This window comes from Argiope bruennichi, chromosome 2 (assembly GCF_947563725.1).
Source record: "Argiope bruennichi chromosome 2, qqArgBrue1.1, whole genome shotgun sequence".
NCBI lineage: Eukaryota > Metazoa > Arthropoda > Arachnida > Araneae > Araneidae > Argiope > Argiope bruennichi.
In genome coordinates this window covers 137,937,287-137,962,391 of record NC_079152.1, presented here as the reverse complement: position 1 = coordinate 137,962,391, position 25,105 = coordinate 137,937,287, and the positions used below count along the sequence as shown (strand labels likewise).

Here is a 25,105-nt window from a genome sequence, read left to right as displayed (position 1 = left end):
CAGTTACTACAACTACAATTGGTAAAAAAAGCATATAATATTCTTTTTATTTCTAAAAAAATTCTAAATTTCTAATACGTAGAATAGAATATCCTAAATTTTATAAATGAATGTATCTGTAGAGAAGTAATAATTAAAATCAGCCTTTCAAACATATAATTTATTTCTTTACAATTTCTAAATATTTGTAATTTAATTTTTCTTTGCTTTGCTTTTAAAAACTTTTTATTATTGTAGAAACTTTCTTTTAAATCAAATAAACTGATTTTTAAAATTATGTAACTTATAATAATGGGTTAATTAAATAATATTATAATGTAAGCAATGAGTAAGTAAGAATCGTGATAGATGATTTGATTGCATCTATATAATATTTTGGTATTGTGACCCATTTATATTTTGATGAATATTTAAAGTTTGCTAATTATAATAATTATTCTACTAAACTGCTTTATTAATTATGAAGATTATGCCAAACTATATATGTGATTATATTAATTAATGTAAAAATAATACATGATGCTAAACATATATAAATTTATTTAATTCTGTACTTGGTATTGTACTATTAAAATTGAAACTTTTTAAAAATTTATATCTGTAAAGAACAAATAACTGAATCTGCTAATTATTTTTTATAGAATGTACAGTTTGAAATTACTGATATTTCATGTTTTTACATATAAATATGAAATGATGATTTAAATGATTGTGAAAACTCAATTGTTATGATTCATACTTTGATGTTAAGAATGTTGTGTAAAATTTGATATTTTAAATTTTAAAAAAATCCAGGGTACTAATTAATAGCCAATTTTTAGTCCTCTAGATAACAATGAACTGAGCTTTATTGTAACTGTTTTTAGCTATTTTTAAGATGCATTTAAGTGTAAAAGGAATTTTATTTAGATTGTGTACAGTCTCATTTCATTATGTACAATATAAAAATAAACACATTGAGTGCCGTATGATTAAAAGTTGTTTCTTTCTCTTGATCTTAAAAGACATATATATATTTCAACAGATCCACCCTGTTCATTACACTTGGATTTTTTTATGAATTCCAAAGATTTCAGAATATATATATTTTTTTAATTTTTAAAATTGAATATTTGTTATGCATATATATTTTGATTCATATGAATATAACTATTTTAAATGACTATTAAAGCTAATACGTTGGACAAATCGATTTTTTTAAGGAAAATTATTTTTTTTCACAGAATAACTTTTTAGACATTGATATAAAAAGTACTTTATTATTTTCAGATAATATCTTATTTACTAAAACTTAGTCATTATATCCTCAGTTATTCTGCACAATAATTTTTTCTTATTTTAAAATTCTTTTACCCCGTCAGGATGAATGATATGTATGTATATTATCACGAATTCTCTTCAAAGCTGTATGTTGCATACTTACATTGCGGCAGGATTTTATTTGCAGAATCACTTATGTGTAGGTGTTTGGTTTTTTATAGAGAAATGTTTTCCATTAGATGACAATATTATCCATGTTTCTTTCAAAGAATTGGTCTTGTACATTATAATTTCTCTCTCCCAGGTCAAATCTTTATATTGGGAGGGGGGGGGGTGCATATTTTGATGTGATTATTTTCATTGGCGGCAGAATGTCATTTCATTGGCGGCAAGTATTCCAGCAAGGATCTATATCAATTATCTAGAATTAATTTAGATACTTTCAATGATAATAAAATACAATAGATTTAATGAAATACCTATTACTATATATTTAAAAAAATATCAGTTTTATCTAATTTATACACATTTCAACGAATTTTTTTGCTAATGGACATTAAGCTTAGCAGGAGAAGGAGCTCAAGCTTGTACATATAGTTGGCACTTAGCAGATCTTGTCCACAGGAAGCACTTCTTTTTGGGAACAATCGTCCCAACGAAGTTAAAAAAATTTTATATGTTAGTGAAGATTAAATTATTTAGTAACTTTACATTTCACGAAAATCCTATAAATTACATAAATTAAGATAAATTGCTATGCTGGCGTGCATATTCCCAGATTAATATAGCTCCACTGACATGAACATTAAGAGATCGTACAACACCTTGTTGAGGTATTTCCACACAAGTATCCAACAGCTGGATCAACTCAACAGGCAAACCTTCTTTCTCATGACCTAGTAATAAAATTGATTTCTTTGGGAATTGATATTCCTTCAAATTACAACTATCTTCTGTTTGCTCTGCTCCTACAAGTGTATATCCTTCTTCTTTCATTGACATTAAATATTCTTTGAGCATATAAGTTTTAACTTCTTTAATGGAAACCCACTTATCTGCCGAAACAGCTAAATTCTGAAACTGCTTGTCTTCAATATATCGAAGAGAACCTATAACAAATTCCTTCACACCAAACACTTCACATGTTCGACACAATCCACCTAAATTGGGAACTCTATCTATCAGAGAAGCAACAACAATTAAACCATCTTTTTGAATTTGCTTTTGCTCTAAATTTATAAGAACCACATCGTCGCTACTTTCAATTATATCTTTCACTGGCATGATTTTTTTCTGGAAGTTGTAATCTAATGAATTGCTTTCAGTAACAAGATTATCATTTAACATCTTAGATGTCCATGATGTGGGTAAGCTTTTCTTTAAGCTATCATCTAAATTATAAGTTAATACATGAAAGCAATTTTTATTAAACCAGTCTGGTCTAATCCATTCATCAGGACTAAGAGTAGAGAGACGAGGTAAATCATACAGTACTGTCTCTAAGCTAAAATGGTTGATGGGGTTAAAAGCAGAAAAGTAAAAATCAGAGGAAAGCTTCTTAATGTTCTTGAAAAAATTACCATGTCCTTCCACCATGGTAGTTTGCATATCAATCATTTGTGATACAAATTCATATTGGTTAATAAAATTTGAAATATCCATTTGCTGACACAATTCAAATAAATTAGTTAATGTCACTTGTGCATAAAGTCTTACTGTAAAATTCTGAGCCATACATAAAATAGTTAAAAGTTTAAAACATTTTGCAATATTATTTTTTTCATTGATTATTTGATGCAAAATTAAAAGATTTGTGATGGAAACAACTGAGATGATGTAACTGGGTCGTTTGTCTAGTGAATCATCGATTATCAAAATAAATTTATTAATGAAGCTCTGTTCAACATGAAGGACATTGAATGTAACCCATTCTTGTAAGTAACGAATCGAAGGTTGTTGGCTTTCAGCTCCTAGAGCAGTTAATGTTTTCAGCAAAAGCTGTTCATTCAAAACTTTATTTTTAATAAAATGTTGAATAAGTAAAATTGATTGCCATGCCCGATTTCTTATTCTATGGCTAAGAGAATTTGCAAAATGAGAAGTTGGTTTGCTCTCATCCTCACTATCTGCCATCATCAGCTCTTGAATTAATAAAAATACAAAATCTTCTGATTCTTTAGTTTCTTCTTTTAAATTCTCTAAAAGATATTCCAGAATTGTTATTCTGACAAAGCAGGATGGTTTGTTGCTATCAACAAGAGTTAGGCTTCTGCTAAGATGTGGATCTTGTTCCAAAAGATAAATTAAGGTCTCTTCCATAATTTTATGAGCTTTTTGGTGAATGGGACCAAAGGTTAGAGCAAATACAAAAATGTGTATGCAATTAAATCCTGACTCTAATAATTTGCGGAGTGGAATTGCAGAGCAGAATTGTTTTATAAATGTATAGAAAATACCTGAAGTACTCTCAGAAAGCTCCTTAAAACGTTTAAAGTACATATCTAAAGAAGGGAAGAATGCTTCTTGTATCATATCTGGTTGAAAAATTATTTCAATTAAAGAACTAAGCGAAGGACGAAAGGCTTCATTTCCACGAAGCTCTAAACAAGATTTCCATGCAACTTCAAGTAATGCAGACATCATAGATAAATTATGTTTGCCCAATTTTGGGATTATCTGTTTTAGGCAACTAATTGCATATGGTACCACAATCTTTGGTCCATCATTAAACACTTTCTCAGTTTCTTCAATAAGTGGCAACATTATGAAAGTCATCTCATCATCTGAAAGATGAGGAATTACTGAATGTATAACACACCAAAAATTGCAAATTGACTGATGAGAAAATCGTAACCACTGTTCTTTTCTAATGCCATCCAAATTTGCTGGCTTTGACAAACACTCCTGTAAGATACCACATTTCAAAACTTCTGAAAAGATTCTATAGTTAAGTGATTGAATAATACTAAAGTTTATGGCTAATCCACTATTTACAAGACTCACTAAAATCTTCCATAAAGAAAAAAGTAAATTTCTTCTTTGTGTTTTATCTTCTAAAATATCTTCAACTTTTTTCATCATCTGTGGAATGATGGATAAGAACAAACCATTCAGTCTAGACTCAGCAATTATTGTGTCAAAAAATTCAAAAAGAATGTAACTTTGTGAGATACAACTGTTGTTGTAAATGTTCATGAATAACCTTTGATATAAGAATTCAATTATTTCAGGACTTTGATTCAGACTTCCAATTATGTTAGTTGTATGAGGATCTAATTCGATTTTATCACAGCCATGACTTTCTTTGATCAAAAGAGTGATTAATTTTACAGAACTTAGAAATTTCTTACTATGCATGTATGGCCTATTTGAAGCAAATTGTATAATTGAAATAACTGGATTTAATATAGAATTCCAGTGTAACTTGTCTTGTGTACTTTCAACTGATATAACGGAAGCATCAGCAAACAACATCAGCATTCTAGCCATTTTTTCCAGTTCCACTTCCTCAACATCAGCATCTATTAATTAAAAAAATATTAGCTTTAAGACTAGTAATTATTAAAAACTAAACATTTTTATAATTATTAGAATTGAATTTTTGGAATACTAAAAAATGGAAAGGGATAGCAGTGTGAGCAATTAAACATTACTTACTTTTTAAAAAAAATCATACAATCATACAAAATTTCATACATGCAAATCAGAATAATTTTCATGACTTTTTTAAAAATTCCATTACCAAAATAATAAAATAGAAATCACAAAATTTAATTGAAAATAACTTTCAGTTGTCTTTTTTTAAACATGACTATGTCTTTTTTTTTTCTTTCTTCTTTGATAAATAAAACTCTTAAGAACATAATATTTTTGCAATATAATTTCTAATGGATCTTGTTTCATAAAATGAAACAGAACAAGAACATTTATTATTTATAATAAAATATGTTATACAGATTTAGTAACTCAGAATTCATAGTGAAACAAAAAAATTTTAAATTATAAATATTGTATCTTATTTTCTATATTCGTAGTGATGGATTTTAAAACTTCAATAGAAAGCAAGTATAATAAATATTAGAAGTGATTTCCATTAAATACTCAAATTATTTTGGTATAAATTTAAATATATCTACATACATCTATATACATATTCAACACTTTGTATGCTCTTGGATCAAATGTCAATAGATTTCTAAAATATTGAATTTTAGAATAAAGAAAATATAATTATTTCTTTATTCTAAATATTATAAAGAAAGAAAATTTAACATAGAATAAAGAAAATTTAACATTTAAGGGATTAAACTACAGGCAAAATAATTTAATACTCTTTCATTAAGATAATATCCCTTTTCTAAGAGAAAAGAAATTCCTTTGGTTCAAAGCATGCAAATAAAGACATTCTTTGGATCTGAAAGTATACCTCTTTGCATATTTGCAAAAATATGTATAGCTCTTTGCATATTTGCAAAAATATGTATAGCTCTTTGCATATTTGCAAAAATATGTATAGCTCTTTGCATATTTGCAAAAATATGTATAGCTCTTTGCATATTTGCAAAAATATGTATAGCTCTTTGCATATTTGCAAAAATATGTATCAAACTAATGCTGATTTTTATAGATGCATTTATTTTCTAAGAAATGCGTACTAGCTCTGATACACATGCACTCTCATAGTAGGAATTTGAATTCCTTACGGACAATAATTGAAAGTCAAGACTGTCTGATAATAAGAAAATTATAAGCTTGAATTTCCAGCTCAATGAAAAATAGCTGAAATAAATAGGCATTTTCATGAACTTAAATAAAAACACTAGAAAGGATGATGAAATACAAAAGGGATAAAACCTTAAATAACATCCTTATATTCAGAGGGGGGAAGGAATAAGTGCTTTAAGTACTAAAAATGAAATATTTAAAAACCCTGTTCATGAAATCAAGTTGCATATTCATTTACGCATTATTTGAGTTACATGAAAAGTTTCGAAGTAGGAAAGTATGAGCATAGAATTACATGATTTTTCTTTAATTTTGTGGTATCAAGATATGCTACAGTATCAAGCAAACATTCATAAAATGATATTTGATCTGTTACATACAAAGGTGGAATGAAAAGTTTCCAGTCTCATCTAGAGGTGGCGCTCCCAGAGTTATTTTGACTAAAGTACCTCAGAGTGTCATTTCTGTTCATTATTTCTTGCATATTTGAAGGATTGGCCTTTGGTTGTTATCATGTGAGAAATTGATTTTGTTTTTGTTACGGGGTTTTGAATAATTGAAGTTCAAAATCGCGTAGGCAATGAATAAAGCATAAATGGCAATATTCATCTTCATTTGTTTCACCTGCTTTTACCAGTATTGCATTATTATTATGTATGCTTTTTCGAAAGCAGATGCGTTTTGAAAAGGTTGACCTGCTGTTCGAGACATGGGGTTTTCACCATAGTAATCCTACAGGCTATAGAAGACCCACATGGTGTCATCTACTGTGCAGTTATATCTCGTAAACTATATATGTTAGAGACAATGGGTTCTAACCATAGTAATCCTATGAGACTATAGAAGACCCCTCCCCCATGGAGTCATCTACTGCGCATGCACAGATGGTTTTCATTATATCTCATAAACTACATATGTTAGAGACATGGACTTTTCACTTACAAGTACTCTCGGGGTTCCTCGAAGTCCCCCAAAAATTTTGGATCCATTGCGCATGCGCAGTATGCATTTTGCTTAACATTGGTCAAATCATTGTCGATTCGATACCATAATTCCTATGGGTCTCGGGATGTCAATGACGTCACCTTCCGGTTGGAACGGAAGTTGCTATATCTCGGTTTCTATGCAACATAGAGGACATTTTTACCGAAACACTCCTCTCAGTAGGGTCCTCGATCGGGTCTCGAATACATTGTATTTGCTCGTATCGTTGGATAGTACTCGCCGAAAAGCCCGTAACAATATGAGTTTCACGTTGCTACTCCGAATGATCCGAGAGTTATGGGCTTCCAAAGTTGTAAAAATTTGAATTTTCGTACGAGGTTTTCGACCTCATTTTTGCAAAAATTCTCTTTATGGCTGACATCGATACACTCTCTCAATGCCCCCTATCGAACGATACTACATTTATGTCACTTACTTTATTAGAAGCCGAAAAACGGAAACGAGAACGGAAAAAGGACATGATGTTGTTTTGGTTGGGGGGGGGGGGGGGTTGAAGCTCGAAATCGCATAGGCAATGAATAAATCATAAACGGGGCATCCTAAGCTTTCTCCCGATGAAGCCTTGGAAAGAAAAAAAAAAAAAAGAGAACGAAAGTGCAAACATAGGCTGGAACAAAACCTTCAATCAACAAAAACAAGTGATGAAAATTTAAAATCAGAAGCTAATCGAATTAAACATGAACATAAAATAGCTTTACAACAGGAACGAAGAAAGCGTAAACGTATGCAGTGTGTTGCAGATTCTCAATCATAACACTCAAGTTCAAACACAGAACAAACACAAATATTAAAACTGAGCTAGATGCTACATTGGGGGAATCTGTTAATCATTCAAACTCCTAAACATGGGTTTCAGATTTTAAATGTGGTCGTACAAGCATTCTGGGTGTGGAGCATTCCGTAAGACCAGAATCAGCCACTACAGATGAAATCATTAGAAAAGTTCACAGAAACATTATGAAGGATTACTGACTGAAATTGACAGAGGTTGTCAAGTCTTTAAGTATATCCAAAGAACAACCGCATCATATTTAAACCAATATTTTGGATATGAGAAAATTGTCAGCAAGATGGGTTTGACTTTCGATGGGTGAACGTTTGTTGACTTTGGATCAAAAACTGCAGGGCATGACAATATCGAAACAATGCTTGGAGCTGTACAATTAAAAAAAGCCAGTTTTTTTTTTTTTTTTTTGCAGTGTTTTATGACACTGTATGAGACATGGATCCATCACTATACTCCAGAAACCAAGCAGCAATCAAAATGTTAGACAGCAAAGAAAGAATCAACGTAAAAAAAAAGAAAAAAAAGTAAGCCATCTGCTGAAAAGTTTATGGCAACAGTTTTTTTAGATGTTAAGGGAATTTTAGTATCGGACAATCTAGAAAAAGCAGGACCATCAATGCTGAATATTAAGCTAATCTTTTGGATAAATTGCATTCCAAAATCAAAGAAAAAAGCTCAGGTTTGGCCAAGAAGAAAGTCATGTTTCATTAGGACAATGCTCTTGTCCACAAGGCTGTCATTGTGATAGCAAAACTTCATGAACTGAAGCTTGAAATTCTCCCTCATATAACCTATTCTCCTGATATAGCTCCCACAGACTACAGCCTCTTCCACAACCTGAAAAAAATTCTGGCTGAAAGGAAATTCTGTTCTGACACTGAAGTCATCACAGTGACGACTGCCTACTTTGAAGCCTTAGAAGAAAGTTCTTACAGAGAGGGGATCCAAGCATTGCCGCATCGCTGGAGCAAGTATATATCTTTGGAAGGGGACTATGTTGAAAAATAAAGCAATCATGAAACAGATTTTTTTTTCCGGGTTAGGTCAGAAACGTTTCTACCCACCCTCATAAATATTGAATATAATTCAAATTATATGCAGTACACTCTCAAGTATCCGGTTCACGACTAACCAGCTTCTGTACTATCTGGACTAGCTTTCTTTTATCATAATTAAATGAGGAAGGGAAGGCAAGGCAAGGCAAGGCATCGCATTGGCAACATTGTCAAGGCATTGGAAGTAGATGTCCTACGATCCTCCTCCATGTCATGCGCAAAATACAAGTTGTGTCAGGAACAAAGTAGCATTCTGCTTGTTGTTCATTGTTTAGACAGTGTGTAATGGACCTCAGTTGTTGTTGCTGTTTCTGATTATAATCGTACATATTTGTAAATTGCTCTTGGGATATGCTCAAATGTTTTTTTAACTGACCACAGTGTGATTTCAAAATGGTTAATAAACGAAAAAAATTGTAGTGACTATAAAGGAGAAAATTATGATACTATACAACGACTAGATTCTGGTGTAACAGCAAAAAATATAGCTTTGGATTTAGGAGTTGGGAAAAGTTCATTGTGGAACTGAAAAAAAAGCAAGCAGAAGTTGAAAAATGGTGTGTTGTACAAGCTAGTGAAAGTGGAATAATAGTAAGAAAAATCATGCTGAAAGGTAAGCATAAAGACATTAAGTAAGCTTTATTTTTGTGGCATTAACACTTAAACTAGTAAATAGGCCACTTAAACTGGTAACTAGTTACAGTCAGAGATGAATGATTAAAAACTTTGTTTCTTTTATTGGTGGACTAAGAAATGAGTTCATAGAACTCCGGCCTTTTTGGCTTTTTTGTAATCCGGCCAGTCCACTTGTCACATTAGGTCGGATACTCGGGAGTTACTGTATTTGTAATTGTGAGTAGCATGCATTTCCAGTATTTAATGCTCTTGGTGGTGATGGACATTGTAACACTGTCCACTTCACTATCAGAATACAGTGTTACATAATAATAAAATTTTCATCAAGATTGGATTTTTATTAAAATTCATTTGAATTAAGCAATACAGATATTTAATGATTCAGCATATTTTAATAAACAGGATTAAAATAAAATACTACCTTTCATAAATTTACATATACAATTGAATAACTGTAATTAGGGGGGGATATAGACACTACAGCTTTTATTTGTTCTGCAGACACTAAGACCATCCTTTTTTATTGTTGCTGTTCTTTAAGTTTGAAACAAAATATAGTAATAAAGGAAAACTGCCAATAATGAAAAGAAATACTGCATACAGACATATATGGAGAAAAAGTTTTGGAAAAATTAACTAAATTAAGTGTTTTAATTCATATTTTTAATTAAAAATCTTTATAGGAAAATAACAGAGTTATTACGACTAATAAAATTTACATTTTAAAAACAGTTTGTTTGAAATAATTGAATTGTAATAGTGTGCCCTCCATTTCATTTTGTAACCTATATTCTAACTGACAGAGCTTTAAAAACAAAAAGACTACATAATAAAAATTTAGATTTCCATTTTAATTTATCAGAATCTAAATATAATCAGTTTTACTACTAAATAATTATTCGTTACAGAAAAAAAAAAACATCAATCATAAATAAAAGAAATTAATTTATAAACAAAAAGTTTTATTTTTAACTTGTAAAAAAATATAGATTTATCATACAAATCTAACTAACACAGGATTGCCGCTCAAAACTGGAAATAAATTCCCTGTGTTTTCCCTTTCCCCCCCCTGTATATATATTCAAGATACAAGGAAATTCAAAAATAACACTTATGTGCTAGTTATAATGCAATATGATTTTAGGGAGTGGAAAAAGAAAGGAAAGGAAGCAACAATTTGACCTAATTTGAAATAATAGCATATTAAAAGAAAATTGATATTTACATACAAAAAAAAAAAAAAATCTCTTTTTTTATTTAGAATTTAGAAAGACAAAATTAAGGGGGAAGGGGGGGATATATTACCTCTCAAACTCTTTAACTGTCAGTCACACAAAATTAAGGACTTTGGTCATTTTGGTTATCAAGATACAAATCGTTTAATGATTATTAAAAAAAAAAAAAAAACATTACAAAGCAATATTACTTTTTTATTTATCCAATTCTGCCAATTTATGTATTTGGGCATCAATTTCTGTAGATTTTTCAGCTATCAGTTTCTTGGAGATAATCCTCAACAAATAAGGTACAACTGTGCAAGTTCGAGATTCGAACTCGCAACGTTAGGGTTCATAGCCGAGTAACAAAGCCACTAAACAGAAGTGTACACTCTTCTCCGGAAGTTGTTATCTGGCTTATGATGTTACCACCACAATAGTCCCCCACCAGTGAGTCGGTAGAGTTTATCGCGCCAGTTATGGCGAGCGATGAACGTTGTTATCGCGCCAAGCGTTATGGCGGGCGACAGCGAGCGTGTGTGAGTGGTTCCTACCGGTAGATGGAGCCACAACAGCTGAATGAAGGATGCGGTAGTTCAGAACCAGGGTCACCAATGTGCAAGTTTGAGATTCGAACTCGCAAAGTTAAGGTACATAGCCGAGTAACAAAGCCACTAGACAGAAATGTACACTCTTCTCCGGAAGTTGTTATCTGGCTTATGATGTTACCACCACACAACATTTCTGAGTGGCCTAATGTACATTTTTTTTAGCTATTTCACTTTCAGTGAACATATGTGAAAATGTTTCTGATATATCATTAAATGTATTAAATAACAAATGTGACAAAACAAGTTTTAATGCTCATAAAAATTCAGCTTTAAATTTTTGTTCTTTAACTAAAAAGTTTGAAATTGGTTTATTTTTGGACTTTGACATTTTCGAAAATGACATGTCATTTTTTTCATGTATTCCTTTTAAATACTAAGTTCAAAATCAGTGATGATTCTTTTTAGCTGGCAGACAGTCTTGTTATGAATTTTGAGGAACTCCTAGAAACCCATTCAGCAAAATCAAATTTGATTTTTTTTATCCATCCAATTTGTTTTAAACCTCATTGTTTACCTCATTGTTCCTCCAAACCTCATTGTTTTGAACACCTCATTGTTTAAAAATAATTCTCTAAACTACTTTGAATAATTTCACAGTTTTGCAAATAATAAACAAACCATTCAATAAACTTGAGTATGGTAGACTAAACACCATTGCTCTGCTTCGGCATATTTAATGTTCTCAACAAAGAAATTCATTCTATTCTTTCAAGTAGTTAGAGAAGTCTTGTGCGTGTTCATTAGCTGTAATTCAGGAATCTCATTGAAAAAAAAAACTGTCTCGCAAATTGAAACTGGAATGATCTATAAAGAAAAAAGGGGGAGAAAGTAGAGAAGGGATGAGTTCCTGCATTACACAATCACGAAAAGTATTGTTTTGTTTTCAGAAGCTATGACTATGATTAATTGCAATCTTTGGAGATTGGATTTTTTTAGTTGATAAAAAAATAACTAAGGAACTTAAATTCCCGGCATTTTCCTTGTTTATATGAAAATTTTCAAATTCCCCTGCATTTTACTAGTTTTTCTATCAATTTTTTAATTCTCAATGTTTTCCAGGTTCTACCAGTGGCATGGCAACCCTGTAACGATTCAAACTCTTCCACAACACAACACAGGAAAATAAGATGTCAGACCAGATTTTGAAGCTAGCATTGCTACTACCTTAAAATAAAATTCAAAGTAAATCTTACACCCCATATAGCAGGTCAGAGTAAGTTATGTAAATAAACAAAAGTGTGAACTTATAAACTGATACTGTTTGAAAATTCTTACCAGGAGCTTCATTTATGTTGACTTCTAAAATTTTAGTTATATTCTTTGTACAATATTCAGTAGCAGTATCTTGAGTAATGGCTCCTGAAGATTCATTAAAAATAAGTTCATGTATCCGTGCGGCAAAATTATTCCATGGCTTAGAATGACGACTTACAGCAGAACTTTTGAATACAGATAACAATTCAACCAAATTTTCAATATGCAAAGAGTTCTAGAAAAAAAAATGAAATTAGTAAAAATTTTTAATGTTAGTATATTTAAATAACCTAATTTATAAAATCATTATAAGGAACATAAAATAATATCATGTACATGGCCATGCCAAAGACCATGCAATATTTATATTATTCAAAGTTTTAACAACATAGATAAAAGTGACAAATTTCTTTAGTATAATATGCATTTTACGGTATCAGTAATTCATGACAATACAAGGCATGGCTAAAAGAATAATTATATTGATGAAATAAAAATTTTTATTCTTAATTTTTACAATTATGATTTTATCGTCTTCTATATACTTTTCTTGAACATTACATTATTTCAATTGAATTTTTTGAAACTCTGCCTCAGGCTATTAATGAAAAAGTGTTAAACCAACTTCCTTGCTTTTGCTTACATTACATCTCCAGTCTGAAATCTAGTTCCACATAGCAATGACTTGATCATGAGAAATATATATAAAAAAAATCACAAAAGATAAAAAGCATAAATTATTCAACTACACAGTTTCCATGTTTGACCAAAAACCATTTTGATAGACACTACAACAGATAGATATTATCCTGATGAAACAATTATGTAGAATGTTAAAGTCAACTGTGTAGTAATACACATTGACTGTTTTACCATCAGGTACATATACAGAGTTTCTTTAGCTTCCCTTGGTACCTGGGATAATCTGAAAGACTGTTGTCAGAACACTGAATATGGGATTAAAATCAAAGGGCCATAGAAAGATATTGCCCAACTCCACCAGCAAGAGATGCAATTCATTAACAAATGAAAGTAACTCAGCCTCAAGCCATTATACACTCATGAGGCAAGAACCAACTTTGTTGTAAGGGAATTTCTCATCCATGTATCCATGCAATTTTGGTCATCCAGAATAGTGTACGGTTGATAATCATGTAACCAATCAATAAACACAATCCACCCCACCCACCCCCCAAAAAAACCACAACTGGTTTGTCAAGATATATATCATCATCAATCTATTTTTAATGCTCTTTAAACCAGTCAAAAACTAGTGCCTTGTCTATCCAACCAGAAACAAGCACTTTTTCCCTCATATTAATTACAATAGCAAATAAGTTTTGCAACAGATTTCCTAGATTTAAAGAGAAGTAATTTTATATTACTTCTTTACACTTCAAAACATTAAGCATTTTTTTTTATGCAACTTAAATCAATGAATCCCTTTTAACTAAAGTTACGACTGAACAAAACAGTAAGCTGAATTGAAACTTGAGAAGATTATGCATGGGGGTGGGATACATAATACGACCATACATAATTTGTCCTTGTTTTCCTTCTGGAACATAAATAATCTAGCTATTTTCAAATACATCTTATTACTCAAAATTTTTAATTTACTTCTAAAAATACCAAAGAAAACTCAATCAATTAAATAAACATTTTTTTTAAATGTATCCAGAGAAGATAAAATATACAAACACCATGAATTTTTAATATTGAATCTAATTATCAAAACAAAAAGTATATTTTGGCTGAAAATATAAAGCAGACAACACAATACAATTCTATGAAAAGTCAGAGGATGGAATGTTACTTTCAAAGGGAAAAAAGAAGACTTCTTAAATTATAAAGATTTGAATATTTAAATAAAGATTTTTATTTTATATCAAATGAATTTTAGAAAATGCTCCGTTACAATATTTTATATTAAAAATTTGTAACTTAATTTTTTTTACTATTAAAATAAATATAAAAATTATTTATTTCTATAAATTGAAGAAACTGTATGGTAAGAAATAAGATATTAGTAATTCATAAATAAAATATTTTTTACATGTTTAATTGGCTTCAATATGAAAAAAATTTAATAAAAATTATAAATAGGAACTTTTACCCAGTCCATGAAAAGTGTACAACACTCCATCATAAAGTACTCTAGAGAAGCTCGAAAAGCTGGCTCATGACTTCTTTGACAATTCACAACAATATTTCTATGACATAAAATATTCAGATTTTTTTAAACAGATATTTTAAAAAAACTCTGAAAATAATAATTATAAAAAAATCATTTAAATAAATAAATTTAAATGTACAGCAATTTATGTTTAATACTGTTTTGAATATAAAATAATTTTCTTTTTAATATAATAGTTTTCTGTTCAATGCATCTACAATATTATTAAACATTTTTAAAAAAAATTTAAATAATGTGTAATTTAAAAAAATAATGTGCAGTTTAAAAAAATTTTAAGAGTAGGTAATATTCCTATTTAATATAAATATCGCAAAATATCATGGTTTGTTTTTTTAATTTTTTTTTATCAACATAAATGGCAAAAATAAATTAATCATTATATTATAATCAATTTAGATTGATATTGTTTTGCATATTTCATCAAATATAAATGAATAATGATCTTTAAAATTAAATCTCTTATATTGGATTTTTTCCTCGCACAAAAGTTAAGACAAACTCAAGATACATATATCATATATAGCTCGTAAAATAAATGCTAAAACATATTAAAAAGTGCATTTAAAATACACAGTCATCACATGCTAATTTCAAATCATTGCAAATTACATTTCAACATTTCTTATAAAAGACATCAAAGCCATTTTGATTCTTAGAATTTACATTACAATTTTTAAATTGAGGCACATGTGATTTACATCTAGAAGTGCGTTGGGATTTTATTTGTTTAACTTTATAAAGATGATTTTAAAATTCATTTTCTTTAGTACTCATATGTTTATAATAGTTTCAGTAAAATGACATAAAGGATGATACTATAACATCTTTTCCTGAACATAAATTGCATCTATATATATATATATTAACTATAATTTAGTTCCTAATAAATTAAGCAATTTTATCTGATATATTTTAATTTGTTACTTTTGCTTGAAAAAAAATTTTTTTTTTTTTTTGCTTTATTTGTGTACTTGACAAGTGTTATTATGATATTTTAACATCATATACTAAGCTCTATCTACCTAACATGTTTACACTTTTTTTTTTTTTTTTTTTTTGCCTCTCTTAACCCTACTTTCATTTTTTTATGAAAATAATACATGTGTTTCGAATATCTGTATATAAGTTTGAAAAATCATTTTTAAAAAAAATTTTAATTTATTTTTTTGGTGAAATTTTAACAAAACAATTGAAATATGCCAATTGGCTACATTGTGAATTAAACAATATCCCAGGGACATAAATCACATTATAACAATTCTGCAATAAAAATAAAACTCTCTTTTTAACAATATATATTTTACAATGGAAATAAAATATTTTGATAGCATTTTTAATGGTAGAGTAATTGATACAATAGATATCTTAGTATTTTTCTAAATTACCTGTTTAATTCTAATTCCACTCTTGTCATATATTGGTGTTTTCTGCAGATGCTTATCAAAACACATTTAAAGAAAGATTTCCAATCACTCATTGTTGCCCTATGAAACTATCATGTGGAGCTTATAAATGGAAATAAAAATGTGTAGCCAAATGGCTACATGATGCATTGAAGGGTTAAATTAGTTGACTGACTCCTTTATTAAAATATAGTTTATATTTATTTGAGCTAATTTTTAAAAAGCATAAATCTGGACATATACCACCAAAAAACATCAAATTCCATTCTTCCTTTAATTATGAGAAATATACAAGAACAGATAATACAATTTTTGTAACTGAAGATTCTTATTTTAATGCTCATTATCTACCAATGTTATTACATGCATGTTTGAATAAATATTCTAATTATTGAAAACATATTATTAATATAATCTACAAATATAAATTCTTTTTTCAATAGCTTATACACAAATGCATGAAAATTACCTGATAAGTGATATATCAGATTTGCTCCATGATGGTGTACTTTCCAAAGTAGATAAAGCGACAGTTATGTGTAATAAGGCTACTATGCACCATGATTGAGAAGCAATAATATTCAAAAGATATCTAAAAAATGTAACTGAGAAAGAAAATTAATTTTCATTCATAAAAAATTTCAGAGAAAACTGTGCAGGTAAAATAAACAATAATCAAATTAAGCATCTTGAATACAATATATCAATAAAAGTTAGACATTACAGCATAACAGAAAATTTGTGGTCCCAAAGAGAGTAGGTAAATATTGCTATATTTCAGCATATAAACATTGAAAAATTTAAGGGAATGTGAACTTGTATTTCGTTCAATCAATACACCATTTGTCCCTTGACTATGCTACTGATGATAAAAATATTGAATCAGAAATGATTTAGAATCTATAATAATTCAATCTTAGATATTGTCCGTTCTAAAAGAAAAAAGCTTTAATATATCATCATCTAAAAAGGAACCTGATTCTAAAACTACTAATTTTGTTTACAGCAGATTGTCAACAGCTGCATTTGGATAAAAACAGATACAATAAAGAGATATATCAAAATAACAATGAACAAATTAAGGGTTATAAATTTCTTTTCAATTTCCATAAAAAAGAATGATAGAATTTATTTTTAAAAAAATTACCTTTTTCACTAGGAAATTTTAAACCAGATATATAATTCTTCAAAAACTTTGAAATTTTCTCTGAAGAAAGGAACAAAGAGTAATTATCCTGCTCACTATTCCTATGATGAAGATAAAAATGATTAAAATTTATTCTTTATTATCTTAATGCTATGTTTTATATACAGTATTTAAATCATAAATTTTAAAGTATCAAACTGATTTAAAAGTGATATTTTTAATAATATTATTGACATTTTTTTTATTTAATTTGTTTTATAAGCTTTCTAAAGCTATCTTACTTTTTCCTCTATTTGAAAAGCAAATGGAATTATAACTGTTTCATTCCTGAGACAAGCAAAAATCTAAATCAGATGCAGCATTCTGAAATCAAAAAGCTGCCTTTTAAAACCTGAAGTAATAGATTTTATTTATTTTCCTCAACTGTCACTCTACGTATTTCAATCATACGCTCAAAAGAAATAACTTATTTGGATTTTTGCTATCAGAAATTATTAAAAAACTTTCGACATAGAAAAACACAGAATTGAATGAAAGTTTCAGTAATGTTGTGTGAATCATTGTCCCAAAAGAGTGTTTGTTGAATTGCAAGCACTTTGAATATGAATTAATATTGCCATCATGCTTTTCAATTCTAGTTTTGCTGGTCTTCTACCTGTTTTTCAAAATTTATGTTTGCCAACTGAACCTGATTTATAAAGATGTTTTATTGCAGCTCTGACAATATGAAGTTTGTTGGCTCAATGAGACATTCTGAATCATCTGCAAAACATTCCAGAAAAAAAAAAGAGAGAACCAGCAACAAAAGTAATAATGTAAAATTTGAGGTTAAGACAGGTTGAGGTTTACCATCTACAAAACTGGAAAGTTTTTTAGCCTTCCAAAAATTAAAAACATTATTCTGTATTATATTAAAATTTTAAATGTGTGTTGTATTAAACAATGATTTATGAAAAAGTTATACATATATTGATACAAAATTTTCTAAGATTCTTCTCTATAATATGCTTGACTTTTCCTCTCTATACTGAATATAAGTGCATATTTAAATATAAATAAAAAGTAATTACTTTGAATTGCAAGAAATAACAGAGAAAACTATCATTAAAATGTACTCTTGCAAGCATTTATATATATATATATATAGAATATAATTTTGTCTATAGCTGTCTGCATAATTTTTAATTGTATTTCTTAAAATTTCTCAACTGTTTAACAAAATTTTTAAAAGATTAATTTTACAATATTTTCATAGTTTTGAAGTATGTGCACTTAAAAATAGCTTAAAAGAAATATATAAGATACTTTAAAGGCTAATAGATATTTTAAAAAGTCATATAGGATTATATGTCTTTTAATCATTCATTTTAAAAAGTCATATAGGATATTTTAAAAAGGCTCATGTTCCTTAATCCATTTTGCATAAATATTCAAATGCAGTGTAACTGGTTAATATATGTTATGAAAAAATGTTATACTTAAATTATTAAATTAACAAGTAGAGTACATTAAAACATTTTAAGATAAGTTTTATTCCGATACACATTGACAAGCATGATTTACTCCCAAATCTTACACATTATATGAAACATTTGTTAAGCAAAATAATTTTTCCCATTGGAATTCCTGCAAAATAGAACAATGTGTTCCAGTCTAAAAAGAAAATATTCAAATTTATAATAATGTAATTTATTATTTATAATACATTCTTTTTTTTACAAGAAAATTGTCTGAAGACTTCTTTGATTACGTTTCAAAATCTGACAAAAAAGAGACAGAGCCTTATTGTTAAATGAATTTGTAGTGCAAGAAGGTATTGCCATATCAGGATGATGCTTCTCAACTTATGATTCAATAATTTCCTGCGCTTTCAACATTTTGCTTATTTTATTGGAAGAATGTTGCACTGTTATGTCTATTATTGCCTCCTCTCCTTAACAAATCCCCTTTGTAGCATTTTACTGTGACACAGAATACAGCTTCAGAAGCCCTTTGATAGTTCAGGCTACATTCTTCTGCCAGCTCATCAATATTGTGACTATTCACATCTAGCCCCATACTATTGGCCAAAGACAAAAATCTAATTGATTATGGTTCTACAGGCAATTGCTCAAACTCCTAGGAATTGCCTATTGACAACATTATTAACAAATCTTCTTCCAGATAGAAATAAAGGCTCTCTTCAAACAAGAGCTCAACACGACTGATGCAGGCCAATCCAGCAGGTGATGTCACAATATCTTCTCACCACTCATTTGTGAAACACTGTACATTAAGCGAGTTGCTCTTTAAGCAAGGTTTGGTTGTATTATATTTTTGTGTGCATTTAATTTTTAAGCATTTTTAAATACTATTGAGATGTACTAAATCTCACTTAATAAAATAATAATAGTTCTATTAAAGTTTCTAAAAGAATAAAATCTTTAACTAGCCAAACATATTTAAAATATTATTAAATTTAGTATAAAAGGACAATTTTGAAAAACTAGATACAAACCTAGAGTACAGACTTTGATCATTTAAAGTTTCAAAAAGAATTTTGATCAGCATCTAAAAAGATATAAAAATATATGAAAAGAATTAGTTAATATTAAACAAAATGAAAAAAAATCATTAAAAACATTAGTTTCAGAAAAAAGAATGATATTTACCTTCAAACTATCTTCATGGAGAACATGTTTTTTAAAATCAAAAGTTAAGACAGTTGATAATGCCCATTTAATAATAAATTTTGTTTCATGCTTTAGCATTCTTGATATAAGAGCCATTAACCAAGCTGAAATCAACTTCACATTATTTTCATCTGTTGCTATTAAAAATATTACATCTTTTTTTTAGTCTGAAATAAGCTTTCTAATTAGAGGGACTAAACAAAAAAAAATATATTAATTTATTTTATAGACAAATACTCACAAGAATTTTCTCTCGCAGCAAGTGAAAGAATCCTTGAAAATTTAGGAAGAACTGGCTTGATCACATGAATCTGAAACGAAATTGCACTAAAACATTTTTTAATAATCAAAATAGGCATCTATAACATTTTTCTAAAAGAAGAATTTTGTCCAGTAATACTGAATTTTTACTACTGGCTACAGAATTTTTCCTTTAATACTGGCTATTTTTACTAGAATACAAACTAATTACTAAAACTGAATATTAAGTTATCAGTTTTGTTGAAAGAAATATCAGCAGAATGAGTAACAGAAAATATATACAATTACAATTTAAAGATAGAAGTACATGAAATGAATAAAATTTATGGGCTGTAATATATTATGATATCCAAATTAAGAATTATATTTTAGAATATTATGTAACCCATTTACAATATGACAGTTATTTTAGTATTTTTTAAAAATGTTTTAAAAGTATTTGGCTATTCAAAAATTAATTAAATACAGTTTTTAATGTTAGCAAATTTTTCAAAAGGCAAAATGCATTTTAAACCTTATTATTCAGCCAGGTCGATATTAAAAAAAAAAGGAATATATTTTGCATTTCTTTTATCAATATTGAGAGAGTAAACCTGCACTTTAAGCTATCAATTTGAACATTTATTCGAACATAATAATTAATGTGAACAATATAGTAAATGCAATAGTTCATTGTAGTATGATCCCTGCATCCAACTCTCATACTTTATATACAGCTACATTAATAAACATGATAATAAATATGGATATAATGTTTTATTAAAGTAGTATGTATTATGCATATTTACATATATTTATTATATATGAAACATAATTTTTGAAGCACAGTCATGACCAAAGACCCTTTGCATTTTATTTTCATACCGGGAGGCATGACTTTTGTAGAAGCAGAAGCGACAAGCGCTACACAGAACAATACAACACGGAATGACGAAAAGCAATGAAAATTTTATCCCTGTGAATATATACTGTGAGATTTTGATAGGGATTTCCTACATGTATCAAAGGAATCATAGGGATCTTTTAGAGGAATTTGTTTAGGTCAGGAATTTTTTATCTCTTCACTCGGAGCGTGGGAACTGCTGACAAAAGCATTTTTGCAGAGCTTTCTGTTACATTAATTAAGTAGAAAAAGTGGAATAGGATCAGGAAATAAGAGAATATTTTAGAATCAAGTTAATATATACTGAATTGAGCTAAAGTTTAGGAAATTAATTAAATTTAAATTAGATTTTAAAATATCATTATATATATATATATATATATATTCGGATCACAAGGGGTCAATACTGTTGGACTAAGGTCTGATACCTTACAGGAAAAATCCCTTATTTTGAATCCCTACCTGAGGGTGACCCAGTCTGAGGTCTTAAGGCTGGATTCTTATATATATATATATATATATATATATATATATATATATATATATATATATATATATATATATATATATATATATATATATATATATATATATATATATATATATGATTATACTTGAATCAAATAAATTCAACTAAAAAATATGAAGATATGAAATATGAATACTTAAAAAGTAAAATATATATTTAAGTAAAAATTCTTGTAGAAAAAATGCTGTTAATAATTATGTGAATGATATTAATCATTATAAATCTATATGGAAAGGAATGGCTTGTTTGGAACCAGCTAAACCTACAAAAATTAACAAACGATTATAACTCCACGAACAATAAAGATGAAAGTGTATGTGTCTCTGTCTGTGCTGTTGCTTTATAGGTCAGGCTATTTGACCTGCAGCTAAATTTGGCATATGTATATACCTTGAAAGGTTGGAATATGCACTTTGGAATGATTTTCTTTTTGAAAATTTTAATAAGAATTGTAATAAATAAAAAATTAAACCAAATTTTGAAAAAAAATTTCCATAAATTTCAAAATGATTTCTGCATAAAAATAAATTTTGCACTGTTCCAAAATTTAAAAAAATGCTTTTTAATGATATGAATTTAATAATCATACCCTTTTTCTTGAATTTTGGCCAAATTTTAAAAAATATATATATTTTGCCTAATTTCTAACAAAGGATTACATCATTGCTCAGGTTGCAATGAAACTGCTTTCATGGTTTCCTCAAATATATAGTTGCATGATTTTCTTTCAGCATTAAAAGCTAAAGTAAGATTGTGTTTAAAATATATACAATCGCTACATCCAAACTCAGACACCATAGGTAAAAAACTTGCTCTGCCAAAATATTTTAACTAAAATGATTTAGAAAAAATGCAAAAAGGTATTTTTAACAGTGAATTTATTGTACAGCTAAAAACAAAATCAAATAGCACCAATTCATAAATTATAATTAAAAATTTAGATATAAAAGTAAAATTTGTGAAAAAGAGTCTATAAGCCAAACTCGAATATCTCGCAATTGAGTACCAAATAATTGCAACCCTCGGTAAAAATTACTGCCACCTTTATGGTTAACATTATAATAGTTCAGGGGAATTGTATTATTTTCATTTACTGTGTAATTAAATATTAATTTAATTAAAATATTGAGGCAAACGAGCATTGATTTAAGAAAATCGGTTATTAAGCATGTTGAAGATGAAAAGTATGTATCAGAAATATCAGAGTCTTTCCACAGAAGTCATTCAATGGTAATGACATCATAAAATGCCTTAAAACTAATAATCAGGTGGAAAATAAGCTTAAGACAACCCACAATAAGATTTTCAAAGAAGCAGATGATCGATATTTATCAGAAAAGTAAAATCAAATCCGTTCCTTAGTGCACCAAACCTATCTATTATTGCTGAAAAGAAATTAGAAAAAAAATTTAGCATATCAACAATTTAAAAAAAAAAATGTGCTCTATATGGAATGCTGTGGACAAAAAAAATGTGCTTCTCAAGGGAAGAAAAGTTAGACAAAAGTGTTTCATATGTAAGTGAAATAACTCATACTAAGACTTAAATTTAGAAAATAAGGACTTAAATTCACAAGGAACGTGAAAACAAGGATTCTTCTTTTTGGAAAATTGTCTTATTTACTGGTGAGAGTAAATTCGACATTTTTGGATCCAATGGCAAGACTTACATATGGAGAAAATTGAAAGAGGAATTTCAAACAAAAAAAATTTGAAAACAACTGCGAAGCATGGTGGTAAATTAGTATTGGTCAGGGGTTCGTGTTCAGCTACTGGCCCAGAAACCTTGCATTTGATAGAAGGGAGAATGGATCAGAATGTATACATTGACAATTTAAAGAAAAATTTAAAACAATGTGTGCTGAAACATTCTCTTGGTAACAACTGGCAATTTTATCAATGATAATGATCCAGAAACATAAAGCTTATTGAATGCATTCCTGGCTTCTATATAATTGTCCTCACCTCATGGACACTCCACTCCAAAACCGTAATATAAATACCATCGAAAATTTATTGGAATACCTTAATCAGAAATGTTCATGTAAACAATAAACAAAATTTAAGTAAAACAATTAAAATAATAAATTCATATTCATGATAAATCATTTATCTGAAATTAAATATAACCAATAATCCCAGTAAACCAAATGGCCATCAGAAGTTATTAGTTTTAAATAACGAAACCTACCTGTTTCTCTTCAAGACTTTCGAATAGAATTACAACATCATTCCAGATTTTAACATTTTCAGCATTCATTGATAATAAAGAACAACTGGCACTGTAAGTATTATTCTCACCTTTTTTACATTGTTTTATCCACATAAGAAACATTTTGAATATATTTAAAACTTTTTTACGTGTAAAAGGAAGACTAGAAGTCATGCCTGATAAAATTATTTTCCAAAAGATAATCTCAGAATGAATGTAAAAATTCAAAGTCTCAATAGCATTGTTATTATATAGGTATGCAGACACACAATAAGTCATAGTGTATATATAAGAGTTGGATTCTGATGTGTCACTATAATCTTTATTTTTAAATTCTGTATATACCATATTCCACATAGATTTCAAAATCTCAGTTTTAAGTGAAACAGATGAAAATTGGAGCAATGCAGGTAAAATGTGGTTGATAAATAACTTTAAAATTATAATATCAGGAAAGAGTAAACAACCAACAAGTTTTAGTATGTCAGCATCTGTTATATATTCAAAATAACATTTAACTGGAATAGTTTTAAAAACTTTGGTAAGAAATTTCAATGTGAAATAACATAAAGTTTTTGACTCAAATTCAATAGAATTAGCATAAGTTTGTCTCGTATCTTTAGTTAACTCGCACAAATAATAAGATATATTTTTTACTAAAGCCTGTATGTAACCTTTATTTTTGATTTTAGGAATTAATAGCTGAACTAAGTATGCAATAGTATCAAAAGATATAATAATATTATTAGATGTGTTCGTTATATGTGTTCGTTGCCTTTTTAACAGAATATTTTGATACTTAAAACAGAATATCTCCAAAATGGATAATATAACATCATTAAGATTTTCAGAAAAATTATCTGACTGGACAGTAATAACTTGTGAATTCACAATATTAAAATTGAAAAAATTGCTTTTCTCTAATAATATCACACAATTTAAGAATGTTTCCATTTTCTGAAATTCGATGGCATGTTCAGTTCCGTGAAGAATGTCTCGAAATTCAATAAAGTACTTCAATAGTTTGTCACCATTGCAGAAATGTGCATTAAAAAATTTTAAACTTTCGTCGATATTCATATTTTATCCACTATTGCTTCATGCTACCATTAATATGAAAAAAACATAAATTAAACGATACATTCGCGCTAAGTTTGAAAACGAAAACGTGGAGACGGAGCAGAGTTGTTAAAGACGCATTGATTCAAACCTTATTTCAGAGGATGTTTACATTAAGAAGTTTTAAATGGCA

General features: G+C 28.5%; 1 protein-coding gene across 3 annotated transcripts; it reads right to left on the bottom strand.

The window, feature by feature from the left end:
* Positions 1 to 1,706: 1,706 nt before the first annotated feature.
* LOC129990009 (probable methyltransferase TARBP1) lies at positions 1,707 to 25,035 on the bottom strand. 3 transcript variants are annotated; one of them, XM_056098117.1, is made up of 9 exons: positions 23,833 to 25,035; positions 20,211 to 20,280; positions 19,949 to 20,106; positions 19,795 to 19,847; positions 17,298 to 17,398; positions 16,620 to 16,755; positions 14,667 to 14,763; positions 12,572 to 12,785; positions 1,707 to 4,781 (listed from the first exon to the last, which is right to left on the bottom strand). In XM_056098117.1, exons 1-9 carry the CDS (start codon positions 24,931 to 24,933, stop codon positions 2,002 to 2,004), a joined length of 4,710 nt encoding a protein of 1,569 aa, XP_055954092.1. In that variant the 5' UTR covers positions 24,934 to 25,035; the 3' UTR covers positions 1,707 to 2,001. The 3 variants fall into 3 exon arrangements, with proteins under 3 accessions (XP_055954092.1, XP_055954094.1, XP_055954093.1); XM_056098119.1 differs by having other exon boundaries at positions 24,789 to 25,018; XM_056098118.1 differs by lacking the exon at positions 23,833 to 25,035 and having other exon boundaries at positions 20,211 to 21,477.
* Positions 25,036 to 25,105: the final 70 nt, after the last annotated feature.

Coding starts and splice junctions, on each gene's coding strand:
- LOC129990009 (XM_056098117.1), bottom strand. CDS start 24,933: ATGAATATCGACGAAAGTTTAAAATTTTTTAATGCACATTTCTGCAAT. Junction 20,281..23,832: donor AAAGTCTTGAAGAGAAACAG/GTAGGTTTCGTT, acceptor ATTTCGTTTCAG/ATTCATGTGATCAAGCCAGT. Junction 17,399..19,794: donor GATCAAAGTCTGTACTCTAG/GTTTGTATCTAG, acceptor TCTTCATCATAG/GAATAGTGAGCAGGATAATT.